This window comes from Glycine soja, chromosome 3, assembly GCF_004193775.1.
Source record: "Glycine soja cultivar W05 chromosome 3, ASM419377v2, whole genome shotgun sequence".
Taxonomy (NCBI): Eukaryota; Viridiplantae; Streptophyta; class Magnoliopsida; order Fabales; family Fabaceae; genus Glycine; species Glycine soja.
The window spans coordinates 7,011,291-7,023,961 of NC_041004.1; the positions used below are offsets into that span (position 1 = coordinate 7,011,291).

At 30.6% G+C, this 12,671-nt stretch overlaps 2 protein-coding genes across 8 annotated transcripts; one reads left to right on the top strand and one right to left on the bottom strand.

Annotated features, from left to right (window-relative positions):
• Positions 1 to 1,172: 1,172 nt before the first annotated feature.
• Positions 1,173 to 4,455, bottom strand: LOC114406082 (probable 60S ribosomal protein L14). Of its 7 annotated transcripts, none has more exons than XR_003665367.1 (5): positions 3,778 to 4,451; positions 3,331 to 3,443; positions 3,109 to 3,188; positions 2,933 to 3,024; positions 1,173 to 1,511 (listed from the first exon to the last, which is right to left on the bottom strand). XR_003665367.1 is itself a non-coding variant. In XM_028368659.1 (3 exons), the coding sequence occupies exons 1-3, from the start codon at positions 4,012 to 4,014 to the stop codon at positions 3,477 to 3,479; spliced, it is 297 nt and encodes a 98-aa protein (XP_028224460.1). In that variant the 5' UTR covers positions 4,015 to 4,453; the 3' UTR covers positions 3,450 to 3,476. The 7 variants fall into 7 exon arrangements, 2 of the variants coding, with proteins under 2 accessions (XP_028224460.1, XP_028224459.1); XR_003665366.1 differs by having other exon boundaries at positions 2,933 to 3,188; positions 3,778 to 3,879; positions 4,009 to 4,450; XR_003665368.1 differs by lacking the exon at positions 3,109 to 3,188 and having other exon boundaries at positions 2,933 to 3,059; positions 3,778 to 4,452.
• Positions 4,456 to 9,041: 4,586 nt separating this feature from the next.
• On the top strand, positions 9,042 to 11,941 carry LOC114406083 (uncharacterized protein At5g01610-like). Its single transcript, XM_028368660.1, has 3 exons — positions 9,042 to 9,255; positions 10,267 to 10,321; positions 11,308 to 11,941. The coding sequence occupies exons 1-3, from the start codon at positions 9,169 to 9,171 to the stop codon at positions 11,676 to 11,678; spliced, it is 513 nt and encodes a 170-aa protein (XP_028224461.1). The 5' UTR covers positions 9,042 to 9,168; the 3' UTR covers positions 11,679 to 11,941.
• Positions 11,942 to 12,671: the final 730 nt, after the last annotated feature.

Consider the following 12,671-nt stretch of genomic DNA (forward strand, 5'->3'; position numbering starts at 1 on the left):
ACACAAACGCAACAATGCTTATGTTTCTGCTAGTTATATATAATGAGTAATATAGAAATTCCATACATACATACATACATACATACATACATACATACATATATATATATATATATATATTAACATGGTGTGACACAATTCTCAAATAACTTAGTTCTTTATAAGGTTAGGATTTGATAACAAGTATGTCCGTATCAAAAAAACATTTATTAGGAATGTTAGTCCCTTAAATGAATCTCAATATCTTCTGTTAAAAAATAGAAATTAAATATTTTTTCTAAATAAATAGATATCAAAAGATCGATTCCATGTGTTTGATTGGTTAAATATTAAATAAAAAAGAGATTTGAGGAAATCATAGAAAACCATTTGATTGAAGTTTTTGTGCATGATATCTTTCATACCATCAAACAATTCCAAAAAATAAATAATAAAATAGAAAAAAAATGATAATACAATAATGATAAAGATAGAATATTGAAATTATCTTATCAAATTAAGAAATCATACAAATCAATATTAAAAATTGTAAAGTAATATTGAATTTATAAGGCATCCACTAGTTCTCATGATGACTCAGAAAATATCATAGGGGTCAAAAATATATCAAGGAAGAAAGCAAAGGAACAAACACTACTACAAAACGCAGTTTCTACATCGGTGGTTGACCGATGTAGAATAAGATGTCGTTGAAAGTTAAAAAAATTTAACATCAGTCCTAAAACGACCGTTGTAGAAAGACAATGTTTTCTACATCGTGCCTAACATACCAACCGTTTTTTATAAGTAATTATTACAACGGTGTTATACTAACCACCGATGTAGAAATTAGACCTTCTACATCGGTGTTATATTCGTGAACAATGTAAGAAAAGGGATTTTCCACATCGGTGCTCACTTAAGCATCAATGTAAAAATCTGTTATTTCTAAGACGGTGCTGACATGTAAAAATATGTTATTTCTAAGACGGTGCTAACGTCAGCACCGTCTTAGAAATAACGGATTTCTACGTCAGTGCTTATGTCACCACCGATGTTAAATATCGAATAACTTGCAATTAAAATTTAGGTTAATAATTTTTATATTTTCAATATTATCAATATTGCTAATAATCAATAAATATTATTATATAATATGAAAATCAATATTTATAATTACAATATTATCAATATTGCTAATAATCAATAAATATTATTATATAATATGAAAATCAATTTATAATAACAATATTACAATATTATCTACATTAGTACTAATAAAGAAATACTGTCTTTTCAGGCTCAATATATTCTCTCCACCACATCATCAATTCCCCTGCACCTCAACAATACATGAAAACCTTAAAACACCTAACCCGAAACTAGTATGCGAGTCAGCAACATGATAAGCAGAAGTTCATTAGGTTTAGAGTTGCAGCAACATGATAGGATTTTTCCAAATAGCTAATCATCTGCTATTGAGGTAAGCCATTGGAGTGAGTGCTTACACAAGGTCATTCTTGAACCTTATTCTGCGAACGATTAATTCGATGCTCATGAGTTAATGCATATCATGTTGGAAAAATAAAACTTCCACTAGTAGTAGCAATTAGCAAAGAGAATGTTTTAGTACGTTCGTGAGAGACAAATTGACTCTTGGTAAATCTCTGAGACTTGCGCATGAAATAATGATCCAATTTTAGTGCAAATAGATAAATATGTTAGCTGGATTTCTCCACACACTAACATGTTAGCATGTGCGGAGACATGCCATTGATGAATGCCTACATTTATCTCAAAGAATTTCATTTTGAGTAATGCTATATTTTTTTATATAATTTATACTATAAACTTTTCTAATACTTTAAAAAAAAGAATTAAATGAAAAAGTAAAAATATTTAACATATTAGAAACATAAAAAATTCTATATTTAACAACTAGAAAAATTAATGATATTATAAAAAAAATAGAATTACTCATTCATTATTTGTTAAGGTAGTATTTGATGGCAGAGTATCATTTAAATAGTAGCATGCTTTTTATTGGTAGAGAACAGTATCATCCACTATATTAAGCTATATATATCTTTTTACTCTATCTTAGTAATCGCATAAAGAATTCAACTAATTCTCAAAATACAAACCAATGTACCGTGTACGGAGGAGTATAAGAAGGTGTCATTGTTGCAGTCTATTTATTTATTGAAAAAAAAACTCACTTATTTTAGTAAATCCTTTTTCTTAAAATAATTAACTATATTTTGTTAATAATATAACTAACATAGATTGCCACTCTCAAAAAAATATATATCCTGTGCAAAGCTCAGGCTAAAATATTACTTTCAAAAGCAATTGAAACCTTTAATTAGATAGGAAAAAAAAGAAATTATATGTAATAAATCAATCTAGAATTTAATGATTCGTATGAACGGATTTAAACACCATCTTTTGATTTTGATAACAAAAGATAAAATAAAAACAATATAGAATAGGGGAAAAATGAATGGTCAAATCATGTATCAACTGCCAAGCAAAACCCATCTGAATCAATTTAAAAAATACATGCAGCCTTTAACTAACTGCAGGAAAAAAAAAGTTTGCCAATTGCCCTTGAAAAAGATAATGCTTGGGGAGTTTCAATTATTTCAAGGAACGGTTTTATCATTTATTACTTGCTCAATTTTCTAAGAGCGTTGAGGCATAAGGTTTCATGTTCTTATAAATATCTAACCAGAGTCAACATGATTAAGCAAATAAAAGTTTCTGCTATGAAACTCATAGTTTAGTATCATAAAAAGGTATGGCAGATGACATATCCATCAATGTTAATTTAAAACTGAAAGCTAATATGTAATGCTAACATGACCAGGACAAGAAACATTCAATAGATTCTATCTTTCACTAGAATCATAACAGGCCTTGCATGAAAGCTCATTTAAGATTAGAAAAATACCTAGTGTATGCTGAAATTATTTCATATTTTGTGAAACTATCCTCTTAATAGTCAATCTCATGAAGATATAGACAATCGGGATTGCTGCAAGGCTGGTCATCAAGATCTATCCCCAATCAAGCTTTAACTAATGAAAGAACAAATTATAATTCATAAGGAATTAGTAATTTTCAAACCATGTTTATGAGCCATGCATGACAATATTTAGTGGTTCCAAAACAAGCCCTGCAAATGCTTAAATTAAAACCTCTGTCCTCTGCACAAATTAAAAAAATCCAAAAATTACAATTGAATAAAACCAAGACACACATTGACATAACAATACATTTTAGTTTCAGCATGTGCAACAAGGTCATTAATTAATAAAAACTACAATCAAATAAGAGAGAAAATTATACCTTGATCTTGGCCAACATTATCTTGAACCTATCAAAATCATTGAGGGATGTCCTTCTCTTTCTGACAATGAGTTTCATGCCCCATGAACTCTTCTCTCACTTGGTCTTAACATCTGTTCATTAACAAGTAACATAAACAAATATTTTCAATTATAACCTAATGATAAAATTAACAATAACAATAATCGATAGAAAAGCAACGAAACAACATCCTCCATGGCTTTAACAAGATCTTTCTTCTTAGGGACCCTCTTAATGTCAATCTTAATGTCAGTTAGGGAAAGCCTTTTGAAATTGACTTGGGACCTCACCATATCAGGGGCATCGACAAGAGCCTAATATTATTAGGATTATCAACAAAGCAAGAACTAATTCTAAGAAAGCATGCAAATGGATGTGTGTAAATGTGAATAAAGGTAAGAACTTGGGTGGTGGTGGGGGAGTTACTTTGTTCTGGTCAATGACATCGACAATGACGACGAGCCTGCCATATTTCTTGCCGTAGTTGATTTGGGCAACCCTCCCGATCTCAACATACCTCTTGAAAGGCTGAACAAGAAACAGAGAAAACGCAGTTAAAATACGACAATATGAAAGAGAAGAAGTAGCGTAGAGTGAAAAAGAGAGGGAGAGGAATCGCCATTTTGGCTGTAGATTGCAGAGAGGCAGACACGGTACATGCATCTAGGCGAAGCCACCTTCTTCGAGCTGGCGCACGATACGGAAGCGGTTCTCGTTGATCCAAACATCACCTCCGCCGTTCACGGAGTCGTAAAGTGCGTTCAACCCAAACTTCGAGCTGACATGTGAGGGGTGGAGCATCTCAGAGGCGAGGTTGCGGCATAGGGCGCGCGATGTGGTGTCGTAGGGGGCGAAGTTGATGTTGTGTTGGTTGCTGTTGACGATTTTTCCGATTGTTGGTATAGATTTGAGAAGAATGCAGTGTAAATGATGGATTAGGGTGAGTGTTTTAGGGATTTTGAAATTGTGAGGAGTGAAGGAGCGTGTGACATGTGAGAGAGGGTGACCAGTCAAAGAATTCGACAAAGTGAGTGCGCTGCCCAACAAGAGAGAGAAAGTGAAAAGGTTGCACTGCCCAATGAACGAATGAGAAAGTGTAAACGTTTAAAGACGATTTTTTTACAAAATCGCCTTTGTATATAACTCAATTACTACGGTTTTTGAATAACCGTACTTAAACTCATAATATTAATGTGTTTAATTACAATATTACCATTATCTTATTTTCAAAGACGTCTATGGCTGACCGTAGTTATTTGCGCGTCGTAATAAACCATTATTTTAATAGTGAAATTTAAGTGAGTCATGCTGAAACTTAGTAAGATTAAAGAGTATGTTAAAATGGTTAGGGAAAACAATTCAGGTATGATTGAAAATTTACAAGTTGAAAGGGGGAACATGGATAACAACCTGTATTCAACGGGATTTTCTTGTGTCTACATGCCATGAAAAGGGTGAAGACCATTTATTGGCAACAAGGGCATATTACGTGTTGCATTGCCATAGTTGAAGTGGAGAACAGAGACAGGTGGACTTTCTTTCTTCCACTTGTATATACAGACAATACAATGATTGGGGATGTAATGGAGGGCAAAAGGTTTGTCATAAATGATACACATGCAAAAGGTCTAGCCATTTATTGTTCAATTCTATTTTTCTAGTTCTTAATGCTTTGTGCTGAGTAACTTGAATTCTATCTTTCTTTAGGAACTTAACCAAAGCAATTGCTGATGTGTTTCGTAGAGCTCAGCACAGGTGTTGTTGGAGAGACCTAAGTAATAACTTCAGGGTCAAGTTCCCAGGAATGTTGCTATGAACCTTGTTTTGTTAGGCTGCAAGATCTTATAGCCAATGGGAGTACTAGAAATGGATAAAATAAAAGAGATTGATGTGAATTCTTATAAATGGTTGGCCAAGATACTTGTATCAATGTGGTTTAGGCATCAATTTGATCCACTTACAAAGTCAGACCACACAAAAAACAACATGACAGAAAGCTTCAACTATTGGATTGGACAACTCAGAGGCAAGCAAGCCCGTTCTGATTTTAATTGAAGCACTTATGAAGAAAACCATGGGGAAAATACACAAAAGGTACTCTGAAGAAGTTGTTTGGGAGAACAACATTTCTATAAATGCTTTAAAAAAACTGAATTCAGGAAGTGTAAAACTAATAGATATAGTTTAGTCTCTAGTAGTGAAATTGAATTTGTTATTCTCACCATTCTTAATTATAACATCATTTTAACTAATTGGTGTTCTTTAAGAAAAATAATTAGTTTAGTTAATCATATTAAATTTGTTAATTATTTGTAATATTATTCTAAAATTATCGTTTTTTATCTCTCTCTATTTGATTGTTTCTCATTAATATTTTGAGAGAGAATAATTAAGGGTATGTAAAGAAAAAAAAATCATTAATACATTTAGAAATTAAAAAAGAGACTAATAAAAAGGGATAAATAAATTTTTGAAAGAATCTTATAATTAAAGACGAAAAAAGTATTAATTTTGATGGAAAATGATTTATAGGGAACTTGAAAAAGAGCAACTATCAATGCAAATATTGAGAGACGGTAATTGATTAGTATCCATCCTATTATTAGTATGGAATTAATGTTTAAGACTGCCACTTGAACAACCCTATGAATCATGTTTTTACGACAGAAGTTGCTTTTAATTGGCTTATGCTGAGATAATTTACCCCGTTATTGATCTTAGAATGGCTGAAACTAATGAAATACTAGAGGATGTTGTGCTTCCTCCCCACCTTAAAAAAACTACCAAGATGACCAAGAAAAAATAGGAGAAGACATGCAGGAAAAGGGACTCGAAGAGCTGGTATTGCCAAAAGATCTGCTAGCTACTGTGACTGTGAGGTGTGATTTTATAAGCAATTTGGATACAACAAAAGAACTTGTTAGAGGACACAATTGCAGGCGGCAGAACAAGATCTGCAACAAATGAAAAAAGGTTAATTTCATTCCACACTCCCCATCACCAGGTTACACCATTTTATACTTGTTACAACCCTTAGTTGTTACATTATCGAGTATCATTTTTAATCTATTAATTATTTTATACGCTTGTGTTCATCATGTGATTTTCATTCCATAAAACAAACAACATTACAACCAGTAATCACCATACAATTTAGTCCATCAAGCCCTGGACATAACAGGCAACAACCACAAAGCATGAAAAATATCTACACAAACACCACATTGGTCACTGTCGCAAAAATACACAATTTTTCAATCTTTCAACCACCCTTTGTTTCAGACCTTCAACCTCAAATGTACGTGTTACATAACATAGTTTTTCAAAGGTCACAGTCCTCATCTCTAATAAAGCTTCATGCACATCTACCACCTTTTTAGCATAAATTCCATGCTTAATGCTTTCCTTTTTCATTCTCCTCCATTGGCTTGGCCTATTCAATGAACTTGCACAACCTTTCTCCGCATTTTTGTTGGGGCATCGAGCACCCGTGGTGACTCATAAGAATTGTCCTTCACTTTTTCACACTTTTTCATGGATCGCTGATGACTCATAAGATTTTTTTTTTATTTTTTCATAAATATAATTTACGATTTAATTTAAAATTAATAGTCTAAGAAGGAATGGAACTTGTGTCACCTGTTATGTTATAAACAAATAGTGTCGTTATATATAACACTAAAAATTTTAATTTATATTTAATGTATATGTAAATTTACATAATAAATTTTGTGATGATTATTTTTTATATAATAATTAATTTATTTACATATATAAATTATAAATAAAAATGATAGGTTTAATAAGTATTTACATATGTAAAAAAATATCAAATTTAAGATTAGATTGGTGAAACAATTAATTTTTAATATTGTTATAAAAAATATAGAAACCAAAATTTAAGATATAATCTAAGTGTAAGTTTAAGATAATGATTTAGTAGTTATTAAAAATATTGAAACCAAAATTGTTATATATTTGATTTAGAAGTTATAAAAAATATTGAAACCAAAATTTTAAATTTAAGATATGATAAGGTTGTTAGTTTAAGATAATGATTGAAATCAAATTTAAAAATATATTACTTATTACTAAGATTATATTAGATTGATAAAATTAAGATTAGATTGGTGAAACAATTCTTTATCAATCTTGTTATAAAAATATGGAAACTAAAATTTAAGATATAATCATATTGTTAGTTTAAGATAATGATTTAGTAGTTATACAAAATATATTAAAAAATATTGAAACCAAAATTTAAGATTTAAAACTTATTTATGAATCCATATGTTTTAATTATTTAAAATTATTTTTTTAGATTTTTTTATTCATTTAATTTATTTACAAAATTTGATAATTAAACAAATTTGATATTTAATTGAATGATGTATTTAAATTTTTTTTATAATGATTAAAAATTAAATAAATATGATATTTAATTGAATGATGTATTTAGATGTTTTTTATAGCAATTGATAATTAAATAAATTTGATATTTTTTACATATGTAAATACTTATTAAACCTATCATTTTTATTTATAATTTATATATGAAAACAAATTAATTATTATATAAAAAATAATCATCACAAAATTTATTATGTAAATTTATATATACATTAAATATAAATTAGAAATTTTAGTGTTATATATAGCGACATTATTTGTTTATAACAAAATGTGTATATTAACTCAGTTGGTTTGAGTTTCTATTAATAATGCAAGTGGCACAAGTTTGATTCTTTCTTGGACCATTAATTTTAAATTAAATCGTAAATTATATTTTTGAAAAAAAAAATAAAATAAAAATCTTATGAACCACGTACAGATTGACAATCCATCGTCCTTAATAGAAACAACTTACACTAAGTTATGAAAAATTTGCGAAAAAAAATGACACTGTACAAATGAAAAAATATAGCTGCTATTTGTAACCGAAAATACCATAAGGGTATTTTTGGCATTTTGATAAGTTGCTGGGTGCCCCCAAGCAACTCCCAACCAGTAAAGATAGTGCCTTAGGCTCTGTTTGGTAATAAGAAAAAAAAATAGAATGAATAAAAATAATAAAATAGGTAAAATAAAAATGAAGGTGTTTAGTATTTTAGTATCTTCTGCGAGAGATAATATCATTTAAACCAAGTAGCATGTGGTAGTGAAGATTTTGATATTATTCTATAATAAGAATGTTTAAGAATTACCATAAAAAAATAGGAAAAAAGTAGGTAAGTTATTACTTCTTTTATCATAATAACTTATATAATTAATAGTTTAGAATTTAGATAAAACCAAAAGTGGATGTAAATAACAAATAAAAAATATATAAATAACTTAGTAGAAAGAGAGTTATATACAAGTAAATTTTTATACAATAATAATAATCTAAAATTATTTTAGATTGTAATTATCAATAAATAAATATTAAACTCATAACTTATATAATTAATAATTTTCTCAAAAAAACTAATATATTAATATAAAGATTTTTATATTACCAATTAATTAGAAATCACTTTAAATATTATTTTTAAACTAATTATTACATGAATTTAATTAAAGGGCATAAATAAAAAATATATTCAAAAGGGACAAATTAAATAAGAGAAAAGGAATAAATAAATAATGTAAGAATAATAAAACCAAAAGAGGTGATAAATAATGAATAAATAAAGAATTATGAGCGTGACGAAAAACTCCAGCTAAGAAGCACCGTTGTTCTCCATCACATCACGTTTGTGTTTGTTTTTTTCTTTCTCTTCTCTTTATCTGAACGAAGGAGAGTGAAAGATCCTTTTTTGCGTTATTGGATCGAAAATGGATCAGATATTCAATAAGGTCGGATCCTATTGGTTCAACCAGAAAGCCTCTAGCCAGCTCAATTCCGTTGGTGATGACATCAATGTAAGTACCCAATTCCACCCATTTGTTTTCCTTTTTCTTTCAAATTTCACTCTTTTTTTCATCATGGGAAATTGGGAATTTTTCAAATTGAAGTATAATAAGAACTATTTTTTATTGTTGTTAATTCTTTATGTGAATGAATGAAAAATGGGGATGAATACGGTTTGTGATCCTTCCAGGATCTGATAAAATAATGTGAAGATTATTAGCTTTTTAGATAGGTGCATGAAAAATCCTATGGAAATTGGAACCAAGCTGTTATGTAACTTATGTTACGTTTGATCGAATTTTGGTTGGGTATAAATTTTGGATTCTACAATGGAAAATTGAAGCTATGAGGTATTGGTATGTTAAATGAGGATTGGATTATTTCAGCAAAAATATGTTAGGAGGGATAATAGAGTTTGAAGGTCTAGTAAGGGAAGGAGGAGAAGCTTTGTAACTTGGTTGTATAAGGCAATACAATTTTGTGTGAGAACATATTTCGAGGATCAATTTAAGATGCAGAAAGATGAAGCCTAAGAAGCTATGCTCTTACTTTTTTTAAGCAAGTTAGATGTAGTGCCACACACTATGCCCTAAAGTCCAATGAATGTATAAATTATTTGAGTATATGCTTAAAATTAGTTTTAAGTTTAACTGTCAGGTGCTTGAAAGATTTTAACTAAATAAAGGCAAATGTGTTGGCTGGTTAATACCTTAATGGTTGTTGACTTAGCATCAAGTTTTTGTGCTTTTGGTATTGGAGATGTCTTTGATATTATGAATAGTGGGAAGAAGAGGTGCAACGGGTAAGAGTTTAAACTTGATTTTCCCCCTTGCTGATAAATTGAAAGCAATTAGATAATCCATCACTATCTTTGTTCTTGCTGTTAGATATAATGAATCATATCATGTGTTCAATTGTGAATGTTAATGTTTCTGCTAGTCTACAACAAATGTTCGTGAAGAATTATGATTGCTGGAGTAATTTCTATATTCTGTATTGACACCTTTTCTTTTGATGATCAGTCGATGACAAACAGTATTGAAGGGGGAACCAAATGGTTGGTCAACAAAATAAAAGGTACCTGTGCAATATTTAGGATTTCATTTTATTTATCTGCATAATTCCAAGTAAATGAATTGATAGAAACTAGATCAAAACACACTTACACACTCAGTTATGGTGAATCTACTTTGTTATAATGTGTATGCGGGTACTGACATCAATGTGGTATCAGTAGTTCGGTGCCTGTGTGGTAGATTTGCAATGGAAGTCCAAGAACTGATAAAGGTAATAGGTAACACAGGGTATCCAAAAGACTCTGCACTGTCCCTCACTCTTCACTCTCTTTTTCCTTAACCTCTTATCATTTCCCCTTTCCTTTATATATCCATACTGGTCATCAATCTTTACCGTCCAGTTCTGTTGACTGCCTTACAATATGCTGCATTAATCATTCCCTTCCTTGTATCTCGTTTTCTCTTGATTACCTCTTGCAACCTGCTGCATTAACCTTTCCTTATATAATTTTTCTTATATGGTCTGTTATCTTTACTTCTATGATTTGATAACCGAAATGATCTAAAGCTGTTTGACATTAATGATATGATGTAAAACCACCAATGCTCTGCTTTATTTCTCCACTTCCTGAAATGTCCATTGCTCAAGCACGTGATTTAAAATCACATGGTTCTATTTGACATATCACTGTTAGTATTTGTAGAATATCACATCTTTCTTTGTTGAAGGGCACATAAAATTATTGTCATTGTAGCTGTAGAATTTCAATTTGGAATTTTCACACGATAAAAAAGTGGAATTTGTGTTTGAAATCAGTAATTCAGTTTGCTCATAATCCTTGTATCTAATCGTTGTTTCATGAGTTAAAACTTGAAAATTTGTATGCTTGTTGACTCAGTGAATTAACAATTTTATTTTTATCAACAAGCATACAAATTTTTATCACACTTGGGGTCAGCAAATTAAATGAGAATGCCATTCCTCAATTTCCCGGTTTGTATTTTAATTAACATTACTTTTGAACTCTCACAAAAACCACTTTACAGGCAAAATGCAAAAGGCATTGCCAGAGTTACTAAAGGAGTACGATCTACCAATAGGAATCTTTCCTCGTGATGCAACAAACTATGAGTTCAATGAAGAGACAGGAAAGCTCGTTGTTTTCATTCCTCAAGTATGTGAAGTAGGCTACAAGGATTCATCAGTCTTGCGTTTCTTCACCACCGTGACCGGTTATATGGAGAAAGGAAAGTTAGCAGACATAGAAGGAATGAAGACCAAAGTGTTGATCTGGGTGAATGTGACAACAATTTTGTCAGAGGGATCGAAGCTCTATGTGACAGCTGGCATGAAGAAAAGAAGGAGTAGGGAAGCTTATGAGGTTACAAGAGATGGTGTATGTGTAGATAAGTTCTAAAACTAATAGTTTTATAATCTGTAAAACCCCTCTGTCTGTTATTTTGATCTCCTTTTTCATGATTGTTTATTGCAAGTAGTGTTCAAATATGTACTTCAAATATTGCCCTTGTATTCGAATCTTGCAATTTGGCAAAAGTCCTTGTCGATGATCTAGGCTATGCTTGTATTTTAATTGGGAGACCTCCAGCATCTGTTCAAAAAGTAAAACTGAAAAAATCTCGATTGGTGTTGAGTTTGATTGTAAACTGAGTTTTGTCTTAATTTTGCCTTGAACCTCAGCTTAAAATGATGTTCGTTAACTTAAGTTTGCAAACTTCAATTCGAGCATACAGTTAGTAGTTACATTTTTTGCTGTTTGGGTTTCACACTCTCAATGTTCTTTGGTATTAGAAGCTTATTTTCTTAACAACAGAAGATCAACTTGTAAACAAAAATAGTAGTATTATTTGGGTTAATCAATTGACTCATAGTGTGATTCAGTTAGCAAAACGTGAGGGTGCTGTTAAGTAAATACTCAACAAAAACAGTATCAGTTGTATTTTTTATAATTGTCTATAATTTTAGTAATTACAATAACAACCGTGACTTTCACTTTGATGACATCCTCAATTTTAAATCACGGTGTATAAGTAAGAATTTTGCTAGTTACGTGCAATCCACAAGCCCCTATGACCTATCTTCACACCTGTCCGCAAGCAAGCAATGTCACAACACTTGTTATCAATTTCCAAATTTGACCATTGCCCATTGGTGTAGAAAACTTGATGATTTTGTTTTTCCCAACATCATGTGGTCCTAGGCACATGGTGTCCACACAGCAGTTCCAAACTTCCTAAAGCCAGAAAGGCTCGTCCTAGCATTACCCAATTGCATTGAAATGACAATGAGCTGATTTGATATCTATAAGGAAACACATGTTTCAAGTGCATGAACCAAACCGAAGGCTGTTTAAATATGTTTGATCCTATCAGTTATAAAAGTCAACCCTGAT

Bases quoted from the DNA above. Each gene is read 5' to 3' on its own strand.
- LOC114406082 (XM_028368658.1), bottom strand. From the start codon at position 4,014: ATGCATGTACCGTGTCTGCCTCTCTGCAATCTACAGCCAAAATGGCGA. The intron at 3,666-3,777 runs GTAACTCCCCCA...TAATAATATTAG, and splicing joins ATGTCATTGACCAGAACAAA to GCTCTTGTCGATGCCCCTGA.
- LOC114406083 (XM_028368660.1), top strand. From the start codon at position 9,169: ATGGATCAGATATTCAATAAGGTCGGATCCTATTGGTTCAACCAGAAA. The intron at 9,256-10,266 runs GTAAGTACCCAA...TTTGATGATCAG, and splicing joins CCGTTGGTGATGACATCAAT to TCGATGACAAACAGTATTGA. The intron at 10,322-11,307 runs GTACCTGTGCAA...ACCACTTTACAG, and splicing joins GTTGGTCAACAAAATAAAAG to GCAAAATGCAAAAGGCATTG.